Here is a 17,029-nt window from a genome sequence, read left to right as displayed (position 1 = left end):
TACAGACCAGAATGCCTTTTTATTAAGTGCATTATTATTGTTATTGGTTGCAATGAGCCAGATGTTTAGACTGGATCGGGTATTTTTGTTTACTAGGTACAGGTAGCCTTCGACTTATAACCATTCAATAATACAATACAATAGTAGAGTTGGAAGGGACCTTGGAGGTCTTCTAGTCCAAACCCCTGCCTAGGCAGGAAACCCTATACCGTTCCAGACAAATGGCTATCCAACATCTTCTTAAAGACTTCATTTAAGCAACTGTTTGAAGTTATAACAGAACGGAAAAAAGTGACTTGCAAAAAAGTGACTGGCACTTTCAACCATCATAATATGCCTAAACTCAAGTGATCAAAATTCCAGCGCTTGTTTTGTATTCATTCTAGCCACCCACTTTGGATAGTGAGATGGGCGGTATATAAATTTAATAAATTAATAAAATTTAATAAATAAACTTATGATGGTTGCAGCATAGCCAGGTTACATGATAACCAATTCCAGTCAGTTTTCAAAAAGCAAACTCAATGGAGGAAGCCCGGTTCATTTAAGACAGGGGTGTCCAAACTTGGGAACTTTAAGACTTGTGGACTTCAACTCCCAGAATTCCCCAGCTGGCTGGGGAATTCTGGGAGTTGAAGTCCACAAGTCTTAAAGTTCCCAAGTTTGGACACCCCTGATTTAAGAACTGCCGTGATTTGCTTTTAACGATGGCAAAAAAGTAAAACCGGGCATGACTCGCTTAACAACCACGTTGCTTAGCAATGGAAATTCTGGTCTTAATTGTGATCATAAGTTGAGGACTACCTGCATTATTTCTGAAACCTGTGAGATCTAAGGATAAATGTAAAGCTCTGGAATGCGAAATCATGCTGCTAATTCCCATCCGCGAAGGTTTTTCTCCCACTCCGAATGGTTTTTAAAAGTCATGGGATGAAATATTCAACAGGGACCTTTTTCCAATCAGCAAAGAAGTCGTCCCTCATCCCAGACTGTGTCGCTGCTTTGAGGCTGAAAACTTCCCTTAGAAAGAGATTCACAAGCTTTTGTAATTGTTTTGAGGCTGCCAATCCCTTCCTTAGATGGTGTTAAAAAAAGAGGTGGACAAATTTATTATAAATACATGGATCCTCCGTGTTCAGCACAGTCTATCTTATTTATTTTTTGAAAGGAAACATCGGAGAAAGTGGGGATTTCTGCTTCTGGGCTTCCCTGTTACTGTTAGATTTAGGATGCCGGGTTAGCTTGTCTTAGAACCCAAATCTTCCATTCAAAGTATGGAGGATGTATTTGGCATGATGCCTGAAATGGAACTTCGGAGTTTCAAGCCAGCCTATTTCTGAATGCCAGCTATTGTGGATCGCTGGGGGTGGGTGGGTGGGGGGTTTTGCTGTCATGCTTCACTGATGTACTGTATGTTGAGCCAGAAGAAGCAAATTTGGTTTAGTTCAGCTGTGGATTCTGGAATGCTGTTGCTACGTAAGATCCAGATTGCGATTACTGCAATGAAACATATCCCAATCCAGCAGAAGTAGGCAAAGAAAACATCTAATAAAAGCAGTTCCAGTATCTGTAATGAGCAAGATGATAGATGATAAACATCTAGCATTACCACATCACTGATTTATGTTGATGAAGATTCTCAGTCATCCAGGTAATTGCCATAGTAAATAACAGTCAACTACTACTGGACTTCTTGTTTTGTTGGTTCAAAATGTTTTCTTGCTTATCCAAGTAGTTTCTTCAGTCTGAGCAAGTTGGTTAGGGGGACCACATAAGTCCCCCAAAACACACTCTGGAGGACATGTATGGAGTTACCCTAACCAACTCTAACTTTAACCTAGAACTAAGGAGAAGTTTCCTGAAAGTTAGAACAATTAGTGAGCAGAACGACTTGCCATCAGAAGTTGTGGGAGTTTTTGAGAAGAGATTGGATAACCATTTGTCTGAAGTGGTGTAGGGTTTCCTGCCTAAGCAGAGGGTTGGACTAGAAGACCTCCAAGGTCCCTTCTAATTCTGTTATTTTGTTGTTCTGTTAACTTGCTCAGACTGAAGAAGCTACTTGGATAAGCAATAAAATGTTTCAACGCCAACAAAAAGAAAAGAAATCCAGTTGTCATGACTCAAACTTCACATAGATGTGTTATGGAATTGTTATTTATTGCACCTGCACATAAAAACATGATTTTTTAAAAAAATATTTAACACACAATAAATGTGCTTTATTTATTCAAACCAACTGAATTGTGATATGTAGATTCTCAAATTTCATCCAAAGCTGATAGAACCTTATCCCAAATTGTTGGTGATCCTCTCTCACTTAAAACTACTGCATAAGGTTGTTGGTAGTGCCAATGACATCACAGCACCCTCCCCATGCCCCTTGTGACTCCTAGGCAAAGTGGTGCCAAAAGGATTAATCATTCTGCCAAACCATGACTTTGTTAACTATAGTTTCTTAAATTAATCAACCAACACAACATGCTGGCCACAAGCTATAGCTTGCAAATCTTAACAGATTTATTCAAAATGCTACACCAGAAACAAATACTGTACATGGCTTAGAGAAATGAATGAGCCCAGCCAATCTCAGTTTAGGTAATACAATGGTTTCCTGCATAGGATTGTTTCAGAACGAAACCAGTAATCTGCAAATATCAAACAGTGAGTATCTGTATTGCAATTACAACCAGTAGAAAAGTTTTGTTCATTTTTAGCTTTCAAGCATTAACATTGCCCTTTATCAAAATCATGAAAAAAAATACCCAAAGTCTGGCCAACAAGGATGCAGGCTGACCCATCTCCACAGGAGAAAAGATCTGGGTCTTTTTAGAGGAGCTTAATGCTGGCTTCAGAGTTCAGCCTTTTTGCCGACAGCTTCCTGGGCTGGCTGCTTGACGAGGCTGGTGGCACATCGGAAACTCAAGTTGTCTGAAGAAGAATCAGGAGTGTTCCCCATCCTGTGGGTTAAGAGGAACAAAGTTTGTCTTAGCAGAAGGTCTTCTAGATCAGTGTTTCCCAACCTTGGCGACTTTAAGTCCTGTGGACTTCAACTCCCAGAATCCCCCAGCCAGCATAGCTGGCTGGGGAATTCTGGGAGTTGAAGTCCACAGGACTTAAAGTCACCAAGGTTGGGAAACACTGTTCTAGATCATCTGGCCCAAAAATCCAGAGCTACTTCAGCCTTCCAAAAAATTTTCTCTTCCCATGCTTTAGGACTATAACCAAAACTCTACTTGAGAAATTCTATGGGTTGCAATCTAAATCTGAAAAATGCCAGAGTGGGGAAAGTGGGATTTTAGTTCATTCAATCAGTTTACTCTTGGTGAGTTGAATTCCCACTTAATTAAGCAATGGTAAACATCAATGTTCCTTTAAATGTTATTTAATAAAGATCATAAATTACAAAAAAAGGATGCATTCTTGCTTTTTTCAAACTGTTGCCCAGCTGTCTGGAGTTTGTATGGGCAATTCAAGATTTCTCTTTTCTGAGGAATTTTCAGTGGCTGAATTCAGCATCCAGCTGCTGTTTTCATTCATAATGTCTCCTTTTGCTGGTGGAATGTAAGTTTGCTTTTTTATCACTGGAAATCCTGGCTATTTTTGACTAAGCAGCATCATGTTATTATACCAGAAGCTCCACCCTTTTAAAATGCCTATGTGATGTTATGACACACATACAAAAGGGCAGGACTTGCTACACAACGGTGTGCACTGTTTTTGTCAGACTGATGGCTGCTGCCAATTGCACTTGTCCAATGTACTATAAGTTTTAAATTCTGGAAAAGATGCTGATAAGATGTCACCGGCCAGCATACCTGGTTGTAACCTGAGCTTTGTGATTGGCAGAGCCATCCACTGTATCGATCCAGGATGCTCCTCGCAGGACACGCATCTTTTGACCCGGCTGGCGGGATGCAGGACCATCTGGACGATACTCTGAGGATGTCCATTCCCAAGTATTTCCTAGCAAATCGTATAAGCCTATGATACAGCAAAGACAGTAATTCACTTGGAGAAGCCTCCAATCTGCCAGCAGAGAAATATACAAGCCTTGGAAGTTCAGAAAGGAAAAGAGCAAACAGGTAGAAAAATTATCTACTAGGTTTCTGAAAAACTGATGCTGGCATATTTTCTAGAATTAAACCTGCAATCATATCACAAACTCAATTGTTGGTTGGAACAGAGGTTCCAATCCAGGTAGTCCTTGCACATCCACTACAATATGGACCAGCAGCTCTGTCAATATCATGTAACTATGACGGATTTATGTCATTTTCATTAAGTTAATCATTTGCTGTTGTGACATCATGTAACCACAACTTGCAATTTTACTGCAAAGCTCTCCATTGATTCTGCTTGTCGGAAGTCAGTTTTGAAGCATAAAAATAGTGATCATGTGATCACGGGATACTGAAAAAGGCTGAGGACTGGTCACAAAGCTACTTTTTCTTGGGCCATTGTAACTTTGAACAGACATTTAACAGGACGGCCGTTAAGCAAGATCCACCTGTGTTATCCACAGAACTTTGTAACATGCAACTATGTGTTAGGAAGATAATTTAGCTTGCTAGAGAGAGGACTAAAACCTTGAAACTTTCAAGAAGCTTTATTTAAAATGCTTCCTATTCCACACCAGCACCAGTTCCGATGACTAGGACCTGTCATCTTACCATAGTTATTCTGAGGAGGGAAGGCTGCCACTGGGGATGCTCCGCGGAAGCCATCTTCAGCTGTGTCGACTTCGGGGAAGTTACCCTGTGCAGAGGTAAACATGTGAACAACCGAGATAAATAAAAGACAACCAATCCAAACTGGGTGCCAAAATGTCTGTGTGTGTGTTAGTTCAAGTGTAGTCTTGAACAGCCTGTGAAACAATGAAGTGGTATTTATGACTGTTTATGTGTCACCAAATTGGTATTAACATTTAGTGACCTGAGATAGAGAGAGAGAGAGAGAGACAGAAAAAGACAGACAGATAGAGAGATATTGATTGAATAAATGTACAGGATGCCCATATCACATATATGACTTCAGGGCAGCTAACAATTAGAACAGAGCACAAGAAAATAAAAAGCAACCAGAATTAAAAATAACAGAAAAATAGCAAATGAGAACGCTGACAAACAAGCTATGGAAAAGGCTCCCTCAGGATGCCATCAGGATCTTGATGGCAAATCTAGGCTTCTAGTGCCTTGTCAAAGGCCATCAGGGTCAAGACAAGTCTAATTTCTAGAGGAATGATGTTCCTGAGGGCGTCCTGCAATTGAATCTTCTCCAGGACTTTCTGTCCCCAACCTCATCCTTCAGCTATTCCAAAAATGTGCCCATTGCCACTACAACGGAGTCCATCCATTTCATTGTTGGTTTTGATTTTGTTCTGCTTTCCTTCTATCTTTGCCAATATTACAGACTTTTTCACACAGCTAGGTCTTCAGATGATGTGTCCAAAATTTGATAATTTCAGCTTGGTCATTTGTGCCACCAAGTGCACTGTGTAACCAGCAGCAAAGTATAAAAGGTTGATCATGCCAATAAAGAAAAGTCTTGGCCAATAAATACATGCACATGGGGAACAAAAGAATCCAAGTCTATGAAATGATCTACGATAGTGCTTTTCAAACTTGCCAACTTTAAGATGTGTGGACTTCAACTCCCAGAATTCTCCAGCCAGCAAGTATTGGTATATAAGATGGGCAGCTTATACTTTTATTCTCTTGACGCCCAAAGTGGTAAAAGAGGAAGAAAGCCTATAGATTTATTAAATTCGCTACATGCTGGCTGGTGAATTCTGGGAATTGAAGTCCATACAACTTAAAGTTACCAAAGCTGACAAACATTTGTTTACACAAAGGAATAGCCTTGAATTGGGATCAAATGATTCAAAAAGAAAGATCGGGAGTGCTTATTGTCACTACTCTTAAGAAGAGTTGCAATGGTCTTTCTGCATTATAATTTGGAATTTTTATGGAAATTAAACACAATGTATATCGGTGTTGCAATTTTATTGGAGCCAAATCACATGAAGGTTATACAGGAGCAATATAATCCCTTTATTTTGGATACTAAATAGGGATATTTCAAATCTCTATTTATTGTCAAGACTACATATGAATTCATTCACATACACATAATCTGTCTCCTGTTTATTACTGCCTTTTTTTAAAAAAATGGTTTTCTCCTGCTTTTATTTTCTGTTTAACCATTTTTGTCATTTTCATCATCTTTTTAGCTTTTTATTTTGTAAAAATTAAAAATTAAAAACAATCGTTTTTTTCATTTTGTAAAAATAAAAATTCCAGTTTTGGTCTCTTACCTGCCAGAGGTTTGTACGGTTGGCTAAGAATTTGTTTCCCCAAGGATACAATCTGTCTACCAGAAAGGGAAAGAAAAAAATAAAATAGAACGATAATGTCAATCCACACTATCAATTCTAAACGTGCCAATTTCCTCCCTCCAACCATTGACCCTGGAACAGTTTATCTTTAATATCGAACATTAAAAAAGCATGTGGATGATTAAAGTCTAAATCCCTAAATACAGTATTTTGATAGCACCCTTAGGGCTGTTGGTGCTACTGCATTTTTTTTCTATGTATATGCCCATTGTGTGCTTGCTTACTCTTTTGTAATCCTTCTCTCTCCAATCTTTCCACTCTGCAGACGGAAGGAAAAGCCCCAATACTGGCTGGGAAATTCTAAAAGTTGAAGTCACACATCTTAAAGTTGTTAATAGAGAAACACTACTGTAGACTGCCTGCCTGGATTAATAGGGCAGGAGTCTTGATCTACATCAATGTTTCCTAAGCATGGTAAATTACCCAAAATTGGGTAAAAGTGGCTTTCTTTGGCTAACAACATACAAATCCATTACCCAATTATGACAGAGACATTTAACGTTTTACCTACCCTGAGTAAAAAGGGCTTTCTGATAATGAGTTTTGGGTAATGCGGGAAAAAGTTTGGGAAGCAATGCTCTAGATGCTATGGTGATGGATCTAAGACCACTTTGGTTCCTTGCTTACGTACTCTCCAGGCCTCCCCTAGCAGCAAACTCCCACTCCTCTTCTGTTGGTAGCCTCTTCCCTTTCCATTTGCAAAAAGCTTGAGCATCATTCCAGCTCACGTGCAACACTGGGAAGTCTAGCCTGTCTTTGATGCTGGATCCAGGACCTGAAGGCTGAAGATGGGAAAGGATTCTAGTTATTTAAGGCACTCTTGTCCATTTCTCTCTTTGAAAAGGCTCTCAGATTGTCTTGCAAATCTCTGATCTTCCTCATATGCTCAGCCAATCTAACATGTATATGAAAAGGAGTTTATAATTGGTTTCCCCCCCCCCCGAAACTGGATCAAAACCCAACTGTGATCTGGCCTCTCCACCATAGGCCAAACTAGTTTCTTGGGGTTATCCATCCCCTTGGGGATTTCCTGTTCTCCCAAACCCCTAAATTAAATTTGCATGCCTAAAAAGCTACTGCAAGGCACATTCTGCTAACATTTTCAGATGCCAAGTGTTCAAAGACAGATTAATTAATTCAATGTCCAAGACATCATTGGTCTCATCCTCAAAGACCTTGGGCATACTCAGCTGGAAACACAAATGCCACATAATTTCTTACTAGAAATCTCATTAAAATATTTTTTTAAAAATCAAATATTCACAAGATGTGGTGAACTCCTGATTTATTTATTTATTGCCCTTTGAAAAAGACTAATGTTCAAATGTCATCAGGGGAGCCTGCAGATACTATCTAAGGGCACTCTGGATTTTCTAAAGCTGGCAAAAACATTTTGTGTATTTTCTACTGGCAGGGTACACAGAGGGCCCCAACTAATGTTATTATGCATCTTGGATGTCAGAGCAGTCTGTCCTGTATCCAGTACAGTTCACTAATTAACACTTTGGTACAAAAATCATGTATCTGATAACATCTACATTCCTCTTGTCCTCTAGCAAAGACTCACCTGTCTCCAAAATGCTTTCTCAATAGGAAGCCACCATGGTGCAGACTAAAGGGAAGAATAAAAGTAGAATGTATGAACAATTACAAAATCCCAGTTATGAACTGTTCCCTTCTTCACCAAAATAATCCTTTTCAAAGAAAGAAAGATGGTATAAATTTGACCATAAATCTCAGTTCCTGAAAAAGTCCATTTTAAAAGAAAACAATGGTGCTAGCCCTTATGATTTCAAATACATTGGAAAGTGTTGTAATGTTGGTTGTGAGATGGAACGTTGGTCGTACCCAAACGTTCTTCTCAGCGTGGTGCAGGATGGTCCAGGAATGGGTTGTTCAATCCTATTGTGTCCTCTGATTGGTTACCGCGTCCATGCCGGCTCAAAGAAAGAGCCTAGTCTTCCTATTGGTTGTCCGTCTGACAGATCGGGTATAAAGAGCTGTCAGACAGGAGAGTTCATTGATTCCGTCACTTGTTTCAGTTGGGCTAATAAATAGTTACAGTTACCTCGTCTCCTCAGTTCATTACACTCTTACGGAAGAGACAAAACTGGCGACCAAGGTGTTTTTAACTGACCCACCTGCATTATCAACGCCTGCAGTATCAACAATGGCTACCGCAAACGTTTTTGCAGAATTCAGACCAGAGAAGGAGTCGTGGGAGGCTTTCCTTGAACGATTTGAATGTTTTATTCAGGCCAGCAACTTAACTGGTCTTTCTCTTGAAAGGAAGAGGGGGCTTTTTCTATGTTACTGTGGCCCAGACATGTTCTCAATGGCCCGGACGTTAGCAGCTCCGACTCCTGTGCATGCCATACCCTGGGATTCGTTGCTGTCTAAACTGAAAGCACACTATGCCCCTACGCCATCGTGTTTCGCCTGCAGACACCTTTTCCGTAAATGCACGCAAGCTGAAGGTGAGTCTATTAGCCACTACATTGCCTCTCTGAGGGCTGTGGCCATTCACTGCGAATTTGGCGACCTAGACAAGGCGTTGCTGGAGCAATTTATCTACAGTCTTAATGACATGAGTCTGCAATGCCGCCTCCTTGCAAGAGCTGAATTGACACTGAAAATTGCCGTTGATGACATGCGAGCGACCGAAATGGCTGAAAAATCAACCTCAGAGTTTCAACGACACCATTTGGCTGCCAACATCACTTCTCAAGCATTGTCGGTCCACCACCAGAATGAGAGCTTAGAGGATGACCCTGAAGCAGACATCGATGTCAGTCGCCTCAAACTAGTCAACAACCGGGGAAACGCACCTAAAGGAGATTGGAAAGGGTGTTTAAGCTGCGGTGGCAAACACCTGAGATCTCAGTGCAAATTCAAATCAGCTGCGTGCCAGCGTTGCGGCAAAAAAGGCCACCTGGCTAGTGTTTGCCAGGCTTGGCTACAAGACAATAGGTCTATCGGATCACCATCTGTCAGCTGGCCGAACACTGCCAAAACCAGCATACGCCAAACTAACTGCTGCACTAGCATTAATAACGATGATAACGTATCAGAATGGACCGTTGACTCTGCATTCATAGAGGGGAACAGAACCGGAAAAATCCATATTACTATTGAGCTGGAAGGTAAGCCCTGCCCCATGGAGCTGGTCAGCGGTCGATAATGTCGTGGGATACACTGCGCTCCCTTCTGCCGTCCCTACGCCAAAACCAGCTGCTGCCTGCCCGCTGCCGTTTGAGGGACTACCAAGGAAACTCCATTCCTATTATCAGCTGTGGAAACTTCAATGTGCACTATGGGCGCTTCAGGGGTCAACTTCCCCTAAGAGTGGTGTCCAAGCCACTGGCTTCTCTGTTAGGCCTTGATTGGTTTAGGGCACTGGATCTTTCAATCTCTGGGGTGCATTACACTGTCCAAGGGGACGAATTTGAGGTTTTGACAAGTGAATTTGCTGATGTCTTTTCACCATCTCTAGGTAAATATACGGGCACACCACTCTCATTAAACCTCGATCCTCAGCTGGCACCCATTCAGCTTAAAGCTCGCCGCGTTCCATTAGCTATAAAGCACAAAGTGGACGCGGAGCTAGACAAATTACTGGAGCAAAGGGTTTTAGAACTGGTGGATCACGCGAAGTGGGAAACCCCTATCGTAATTCCTCTGAAGGCAGACAGCGCAATAAGAATTTGCGCAGACTACAAGTTGACATTAAACAAGGCATTACAGGCACACCCTTATCCTGTCCCAGTAGTGCAACATTCTTAGGGCACTTAATTGACAGCCAAGGCATTCACCCCACACCAGAGAAAGTGGAGGCTATTAATGCAGCCACAGCACCGTCCAATAGGACGGAACTACAAGCTTTCATAGGGCTCTTGAATTTCTATTCAAGCTTCATTCCACATAAGGCTTCAGTGGCAGAACCCCTTCACCGTTTGTTAGACACATCCACCACATGGATGGGTTGTCGAGTAGTAATTCCAAAAACACTGAGACAGGTCGCGCTGGCCCGGCTCCATGAGGGGCACTCAGGCATAGTAAGAATGAAGGGTCTCAGTCGAAGCTACGTTTGGTGGTCCTCCCTGGACAGTGACATCACGGACTGGGTATAGCACTGCCAACCGTGTCAGCAGGTCCAACCGGCAACTGCTGCCGCTCCTGTAAGGGAATGGGACAAGACCTCCGCTCCGTGGAGTAGAATCCACGTTGATTTCATGGGTCCTTGGTCAGGGCAAACTATTTTTCTAGTCGTCGACGCGCTGTCAAAAAGGGTGGAGTTGTTCCCCATGCGCAGCACTACTGCAGACGCAACGAAAGCCGTCCTAGACAAGTTGTTCACCCACATGGATTGCTGGACACATTAGTGTCCGACAATGGATCGCAATTCACAGCAACTAATTTTCAAGCATACCTACCCTTCCTCTTCTTGGAGCTCTTCAAGGGAGCTGCCGAAGTTGCCCCAGAGCTACTTTCACCAAGGGGATCAGCCATGGCACTGTAGCAATCTCCGTGCCCTAAGGCCTCACTCTACCCAGTTCAGGAGCCAGTAAGCAATCTGCGACTGTTCTCACCGGAGCCGGCACTCACAATAAGCCTCATGGAGCAAACGAGGGTAACAAATGGCTGCCGACCATGTGACCCACTGGATGCTTAAACAAAATGGCCGCTGCCTCATGGCCACTAACAAAATCGCCACCGCCACGAGGCCTCCCCAAGATGGCCACCACCCCATGAGGTCTACCAAAAAATGGCCGCCCCAGGGCCCCATACTCACGAGGGAGAAACCTTCGGGGAAAACAGCAGTGCCGGTGAGCAAATGGCCCCGAGAATGTCCGGCCAGCCATACAGCTCTCCCGTAAGTCCAGTCTGCGCCGCGCACTCTCCCGTCATCTTTCCGGCCACCCGGGAATGCCGGCGCGCCACAAACACACTCCCCACACCAGCAGCCTCGATGTCCGCCTGCTGCAGCCCCTGAGAACCAGCGGCAACACAGGAAACCTCCCTGGCCTCTTACGAGCCAGTAATTGGAATCAATGTGCACGGAACACATTGTTACCTTCCCAGCAAAGGTGGTTCCTATTTTTCTGCTTGCATTTTTACGTGCTTTTGAACTGCTAGGTTGGCAGAAGCTGAGATAAGTAACGGGAGCTCACTCAGTTATGCAGCGCTAGGGATTCAAACTGCTGAACTGCCGACCTTTCTGATCGACACATTCAGCATCTTAGTCAGTAACCAACCATGTCCCTAGCAGAAGATATATGCAATAAGTTATACTTTGCAGTCTGAACATTTCAGATCACAAAATTTTAGGCAGGATGGCTGAAAAGACGTCACTTTGTGCCAAGCTGCAGAAGCTACATTAGGTGAAATAGATCAATTCACTTCATGACAGTTCAGGTTACAATTAGTTTCCTAGAACGTATTACTTGTAGTTTCTCTTCCTGGGAAATCACCCTCTTAACACTCAAACTATTTCCTAATACTTGACTGACCCATTTACTCATGTAATTGGTCGTGAGTAATCTATGAACTGTAAGACTTTCTGGAGTTTGGAAGGCAGGCAGGTTGATCAAAATCACCCCTTTCTCCCAAATACTAAAAAGTAGCCCTTTACCTCCAGTTTTTGCGTCACTTTCTTTTTAAGCTCTTCTGGGACAAAATTCTCAAAGACGAAACTCCAGTCGAATTTCTCGGCTTCCGTTTTGTATTTCTGGTTCTTCACGAATACCCTGTGCCCAAAAGATAGAACGGATTTCCAAACCAGCCGTTTTGGGAGATCTCTCGACAATTTTGCGGCTGGGGGCTTCTGCTTTTAAAGTTCTGGCAGAAGAAGGGTGCAGGGGATGTGATATAATGATTTGCTGAAATCACCTGGAATGGGGACTGAATTGATGATGCCCTATTTTTTTCATTTGTCACTTTTATACATTTACATAGTGTACGATATGGCTAGTTCTTCTCTGTTCACATAAAACATCTGTGGGAAAGTGCACTGTTGTAATTTGAGTGTTTACAAATACCTTAGGACATAATTTTGAGACTCAAAGAGAAGGACTGCAGGAACACATATGATCTACAACTAGCCACAATGCACTAAGCCAGAGGTCTTCAAACTTGGCAGCTTTAAGACTTGTGGACTTCAAATCCCAGAATTCTCCAGCCAGCTCTGCTTAATGTCTTAAAGCCAAATTTGAAGACCCCTGCACTCTCTCATTCAGCATTGGCTTCTTGTGATGGCCTTTGCACACTAATTATGTCTCTCTTTTTTTGATATTCTGAAAATAAAAGCAACCAGAAGTCCAGGATGTGAAGGAATTTGCACAAAGAGAGAAGGTTGGCACTGAGGATATTATTGTTCTTTCTTACTACTAAATAAATTGCTCCCAAATTGGACTGCGCCACTAAATAGCTGTATCAGAAATTTACCTTACCTAACATTCCATCAATGCCAAATCTGCACTCTTTTTACACCACCCAGCTAAGACAACCTTTCATGCATTTGAAGAAGTGGATTCTTCTAGTCCTCAAAAGTATCCTGCTGTTCTAACCTAGGCTCCCCCAGCAGCATGAAGCCGAGTCCTGATAAACTTCTTTTATTAAATTTACAGTGAATTCCTCTCCAGCAAAGTCTTTCCCCTCCCACAGTCTTTCAAGATAGTTTACAATTACCCACCTTTATCAGGCTTGGAGAGTGGCCAGGCCAATTGCTTTCAGACACAGCAATACTTGGCAAGAATGCAGGAATGAACTAATTGCCTCCTGCAAACACCCCCTCCCCTTTTGCTCCTCTTTTATTCTCTATGGGAGGGGCCATTCACGGTCCACCTGTGGCCTTACTCCCAAGTTGGCCCCTGTTCCTTAGCTGTTCACTTCGTCTGGCAACTCTGAGCATGCACACACTGGGAACAGGCTTCAGCTGTTTATCTGCCTCGCTGATGTCTGACTCCGAAAGCAGCTGATAACTGTCAGATGGCCCTGGCCCCCTCTCTGCCTCCGACACAGAGCCCTCATCAGAGCCTTCCCCAGACTCCAGGACTGGCCCATGTTCCTCCCCAACCTCCTTACTGTCCGAATCTGCTGCCAGCTCCCAGCTCCGCTGGCAGGCCACAACACCTGCCATAATCTTTTACTGCAGCATGAACTGTGCTGTTGAAACTTTGAGAAGTTCCTTAACAAAGTAGTGCATAATCCTGGCCTTCCTGTAAAGTTTGTTTCCTCCTCTGGTCTACATTGAAGGGCTGACCTGGAATTGTTAGAAAGCTGCAAGTTATGAATGCAATCTAAAATGGTAGTGAAAATATTTGTATTATTAAGTAAGAGAGAAACTACTGCCAGTCAAAAACTATGTACAGCTAACATAGGATGTGAACTTTACCTGAAGTCTTTGTTGGTGACCGGATACTTGTCCATAACGAATGGTTTGATTGTCCTGAAGGATCTGTCTTCATTTTTACCATCCAATAGGTTGGTTTTAATTTCCAATTTCCCACCAGGCAGCTGTACTGTACCTTCATCTTTCCCGAAAGCTGAAAGAAGAATTAAAATTAGCAGTAAGAATGTTAGGGAGTAGCAAAGGATGAAGGCAAATATACGTGTCCCAGGATAATGCTGCAGGATCCAATTTGGACTGGTCACCAGGAGCAGAGGTTTAGACTTCCAAGAATTTGCAATACCTTTACACATTATACATCCTGCTTTTGCTTTATCATTATCTATTTGGATATTTCTATTTTACAGACTGTCCTGCATAGGTAAAAAGACAGAATATAAATCAAATTATTTATAATAAAAATACTTACGTTGCATTATTTATTCTATAACATGGTCAACCTGCATTCTAAAATTATCAGGGCTTTAGGAATGTTAAAGTTTTAACAGGATATCATACTACAAAACTTCCAAGGTTTTGTAGTATGTCATTAACAAAATTCCCCCCTAAAGTTATACCTTTTGGTAGAGTCAGAATCAGAATAAAGTTGGAAGAGACTTTAGAGGTCTTTTAGTCCAGCCTCCTGCTCAAGCTCGAGATCCTATACCAGAGATGGCGAACCTTTTTCGGCTTGTGTGTCATAAGCGGGGGCAGCACAGGAGGGTTGTGCACGGGCGTGCCGCACCCATAATGCAATGTGCAACCCCCCCCCCAGCGTGCATGCGTGCATGACGGGCACAACCCCCCATTTTTTGCATGCTGTTTTCGCCCTCCCCAGGCTCCAGAGGCTTTATAGGAGCCTGGGGAGGACGGAAACAGCCTCCCCTGCACCCCCTGGAGGCTTCAGGAGCTTCCCTGAAGCCTCCGGAGCACAAAAGAAATGGCTCTATGGGCAAACCGGAAGTTCGAGAATGGACTTCCGGTTTGCTCATAGGGCCGGTTTAAACCCTCCAGAGCCTTCAGGGGCCTTCCGGAGGCTTCCCTGAAGGCTCCGGAGGACTAAAAACGCCTCGCCTGCCCGGACAAATGGCTCCTCGCATGTCCTGACAAGTGCCATAGGTTCGCCATCCCGGTCCTATACCATTTCAGACAAGTGAGTGTCCAGTCTCTTCTTCAAAACCTCCAGTGATGAAGCACCCAGAATGTCTGAAGGCAAGCTGTCCCACTGGCTTATTGTCCTCGCTGTTAGGAAGTTTCTCCTTAATTCCAGCTTGCTTTTCTCCTTGATTAGTTTCCATCCATTGTTTCTTATCTAGCCCCTCTGGGACTTTGAAAAATAAATTGACCCCCTCCTCTTTGTGGCAGCCCCTCAAATACTGGAGTACTGCTATCTCTGCTTGCATTCAGGGCTGTTTTCCCCATAACAGTACACTAAAAGCTTAAAGCCGTGATAAAATTATTAATTTTTAGGATTCGTGCTTGCTATTTTTGCTTCATTTTTACTGTAACAGTCTAAACATCTGGAAATGATGGTACGTTGTGTATTTTCATTTTGCTTCTGATGGGTCCCAATTTAATTCTAATTAGAATTCAACAGGCACAGCCCTAACATTAAAAACATCATCAAAAAAGCACAACAAAGAATGTTCTTTCTGTGCCAACTCCGGAAGCTCAAACTGCCCAAGGAGCTGCTGATTCAGTTCTACAGAGGAATTATTGAGTCTGTCATCTGCACCTCCATAACTGTCTGGTTTGATTCTGTAACCCAAGAGACAGAATTCAGAAGATAATCAGAACTGCAGAAAAACCAATTACTGCCAACCTGCCTTCCATTGAGTACCTGTACATTGCACGAGTCAAAAAGAGGGCCGTGAAAATACTTACAGACCCCTCGCATCCTGGACATAAACTATTTCAACTCCTACCCTCAAAACGATACTATAGAGCACTGCACACCAAGACAACTAGACACAAAGACAGTTTTTTCCCCAAGCACAATCACTCTGCTAAACAAATAATTCCCTCAGCACTGTCAAACCATTCACTAAGGCTGCATTACTATTACTATTAGTCTTCTCCTCGTTCCTATCATCCATCTCCTCCCACTCATGACTGTATGACTGTAACTTTGTTGCTTATATCCTTACCATATATTGATTGTTTCCTGATTGCTTATTTGTACCCTATGACTATCATTAACTGTTGTACCTTATGATTCTTGTCCAATGCATCTTCTTTTATGTACAGGGCAGCATATTCACTAAAGCCAAATTCCTTGTGTGTCCAATCACACTTGGCCAATAAATAATTCAATTATTCTCTTCTCTTCTAATTCTTATTCTATTCTTGCCTATGTCTGAAGCAAATTCCACTCTATTCTAGGGAATTATTTCTCGACCTCGAGTCTTTCTGGCAAAAACATTCTCGTGGGGGAGTAAAGGGTTTTCCAAGGATTAGCGCCCTGCTTGCACCCAAGGAGAGCATTTAACCCAAGGCTCGACCCCCACGCGGGAAAAGGAAAAGAAGCCGCGGCGGGGACTCACCGGGGCGCTCCGAAGGGCTCCCGGTCACCGCCCAGGGAGACAACAGGACCGGCAAGACACTCGCCAGCAAAGTGGGGGGGAAGAACATTGACACGGGGAGAGGGCGATCCCTTCGCCCCCTTGGCACCAATTTGCAGCGAAGCAGCCGGGCAGGGCGATTGCTTCCGGGGCCGACGGGAGAGACACACGTGTCCTGCAGCTGCGAACTTCCTTCATTTCGCAAACGGGGCGGGTTGGTTTCGCGTCGGATTTTCTATTTTTTGGGCGAGGGGAAGAGGACTCCTCTCCCTCTTTTTTATGCGAAATAGTGCTGGTCTTAAACCCAGAGGAAAACCTCTTTATCTTGGGATTTATGGCTGTTGGAATCTTTTGTCTCCGAAGGGATATTTGTTTTATTATATAAATATTATATTTTAAATAAAGTTTTCATTAAAGGTTCTCGTTTGATTAACCAGTTGGAAGAAGCCACACTTGACTCAATTCAAAACGGAGCAAACAGTTTAATTTTGCCTGAACTAAGGCCTTGTCTCGAGTTAAAGCTGCCTTAATCCTTAGTCAGCTTTTTGCAACGTTAACTTCATTAATATATACATTTGTTTTTCCTTTTGAAAGAGACCTACGGACGGGTAGGTATTTCTGAAGGCCAGCCGTCAGCGTTTAAGTGTTGGTAGCCAGTTATGAAGGATTCAGTCTTGTGTAGTTGTC

At 42.9% G+C, this 17,029-nt stretch overlaps 1 protein-coding gene across 1 annotated transcript; it reads right to left on the bottom strand.

Moving 5' to 3' along the window:
• Positions 1 to 2,136: 2,136 nt before the first annotated feature.
• On the bottom strand, positions 2,137 to 16,555 carry SUMF2 (sulfatase modifying factor 2). Its single transcript, XM_081942435.1, is given in 10 exon segments — positions 2,137 to 2,957; positions 3,816 to 3,981; positions 4,671 to 4,755; positions 6,314 to 6,369; positions 7,026 to 7,176; positions 7,962 to 8,006; positions 12,027 to 12,141; positions 13,788 to 13,938; positions 16,325 to 16,516; positions 16,519 to 16,555. Coding segments are annotated over 10 exon segments (1,092 nt in total). The 5' UTR covers positions 16,541 to 16,555; the 3' UTR covers positions 2,137 to 2,848.
• Between the last annotated feature and the right edge of the window lie 474 nt (positions 16,556 to 17,029).

Source organism: Natrix helvetica, assembly GCF_964273705.1.
Source record: "Natrix helvetica genome assembly, chromosome: 2".
Lineage (NCBI taxonomy): Eukaryota > Metazoa > Chordata > Lepidosauria > Squamata > Natricidae > Natrix > Natrix helvetica.
The sequence above is the reverse complement of the archived record's forward strand: the minus strand, read 5'-3'. Positions and strand labels throughout refer to the sequence as shown.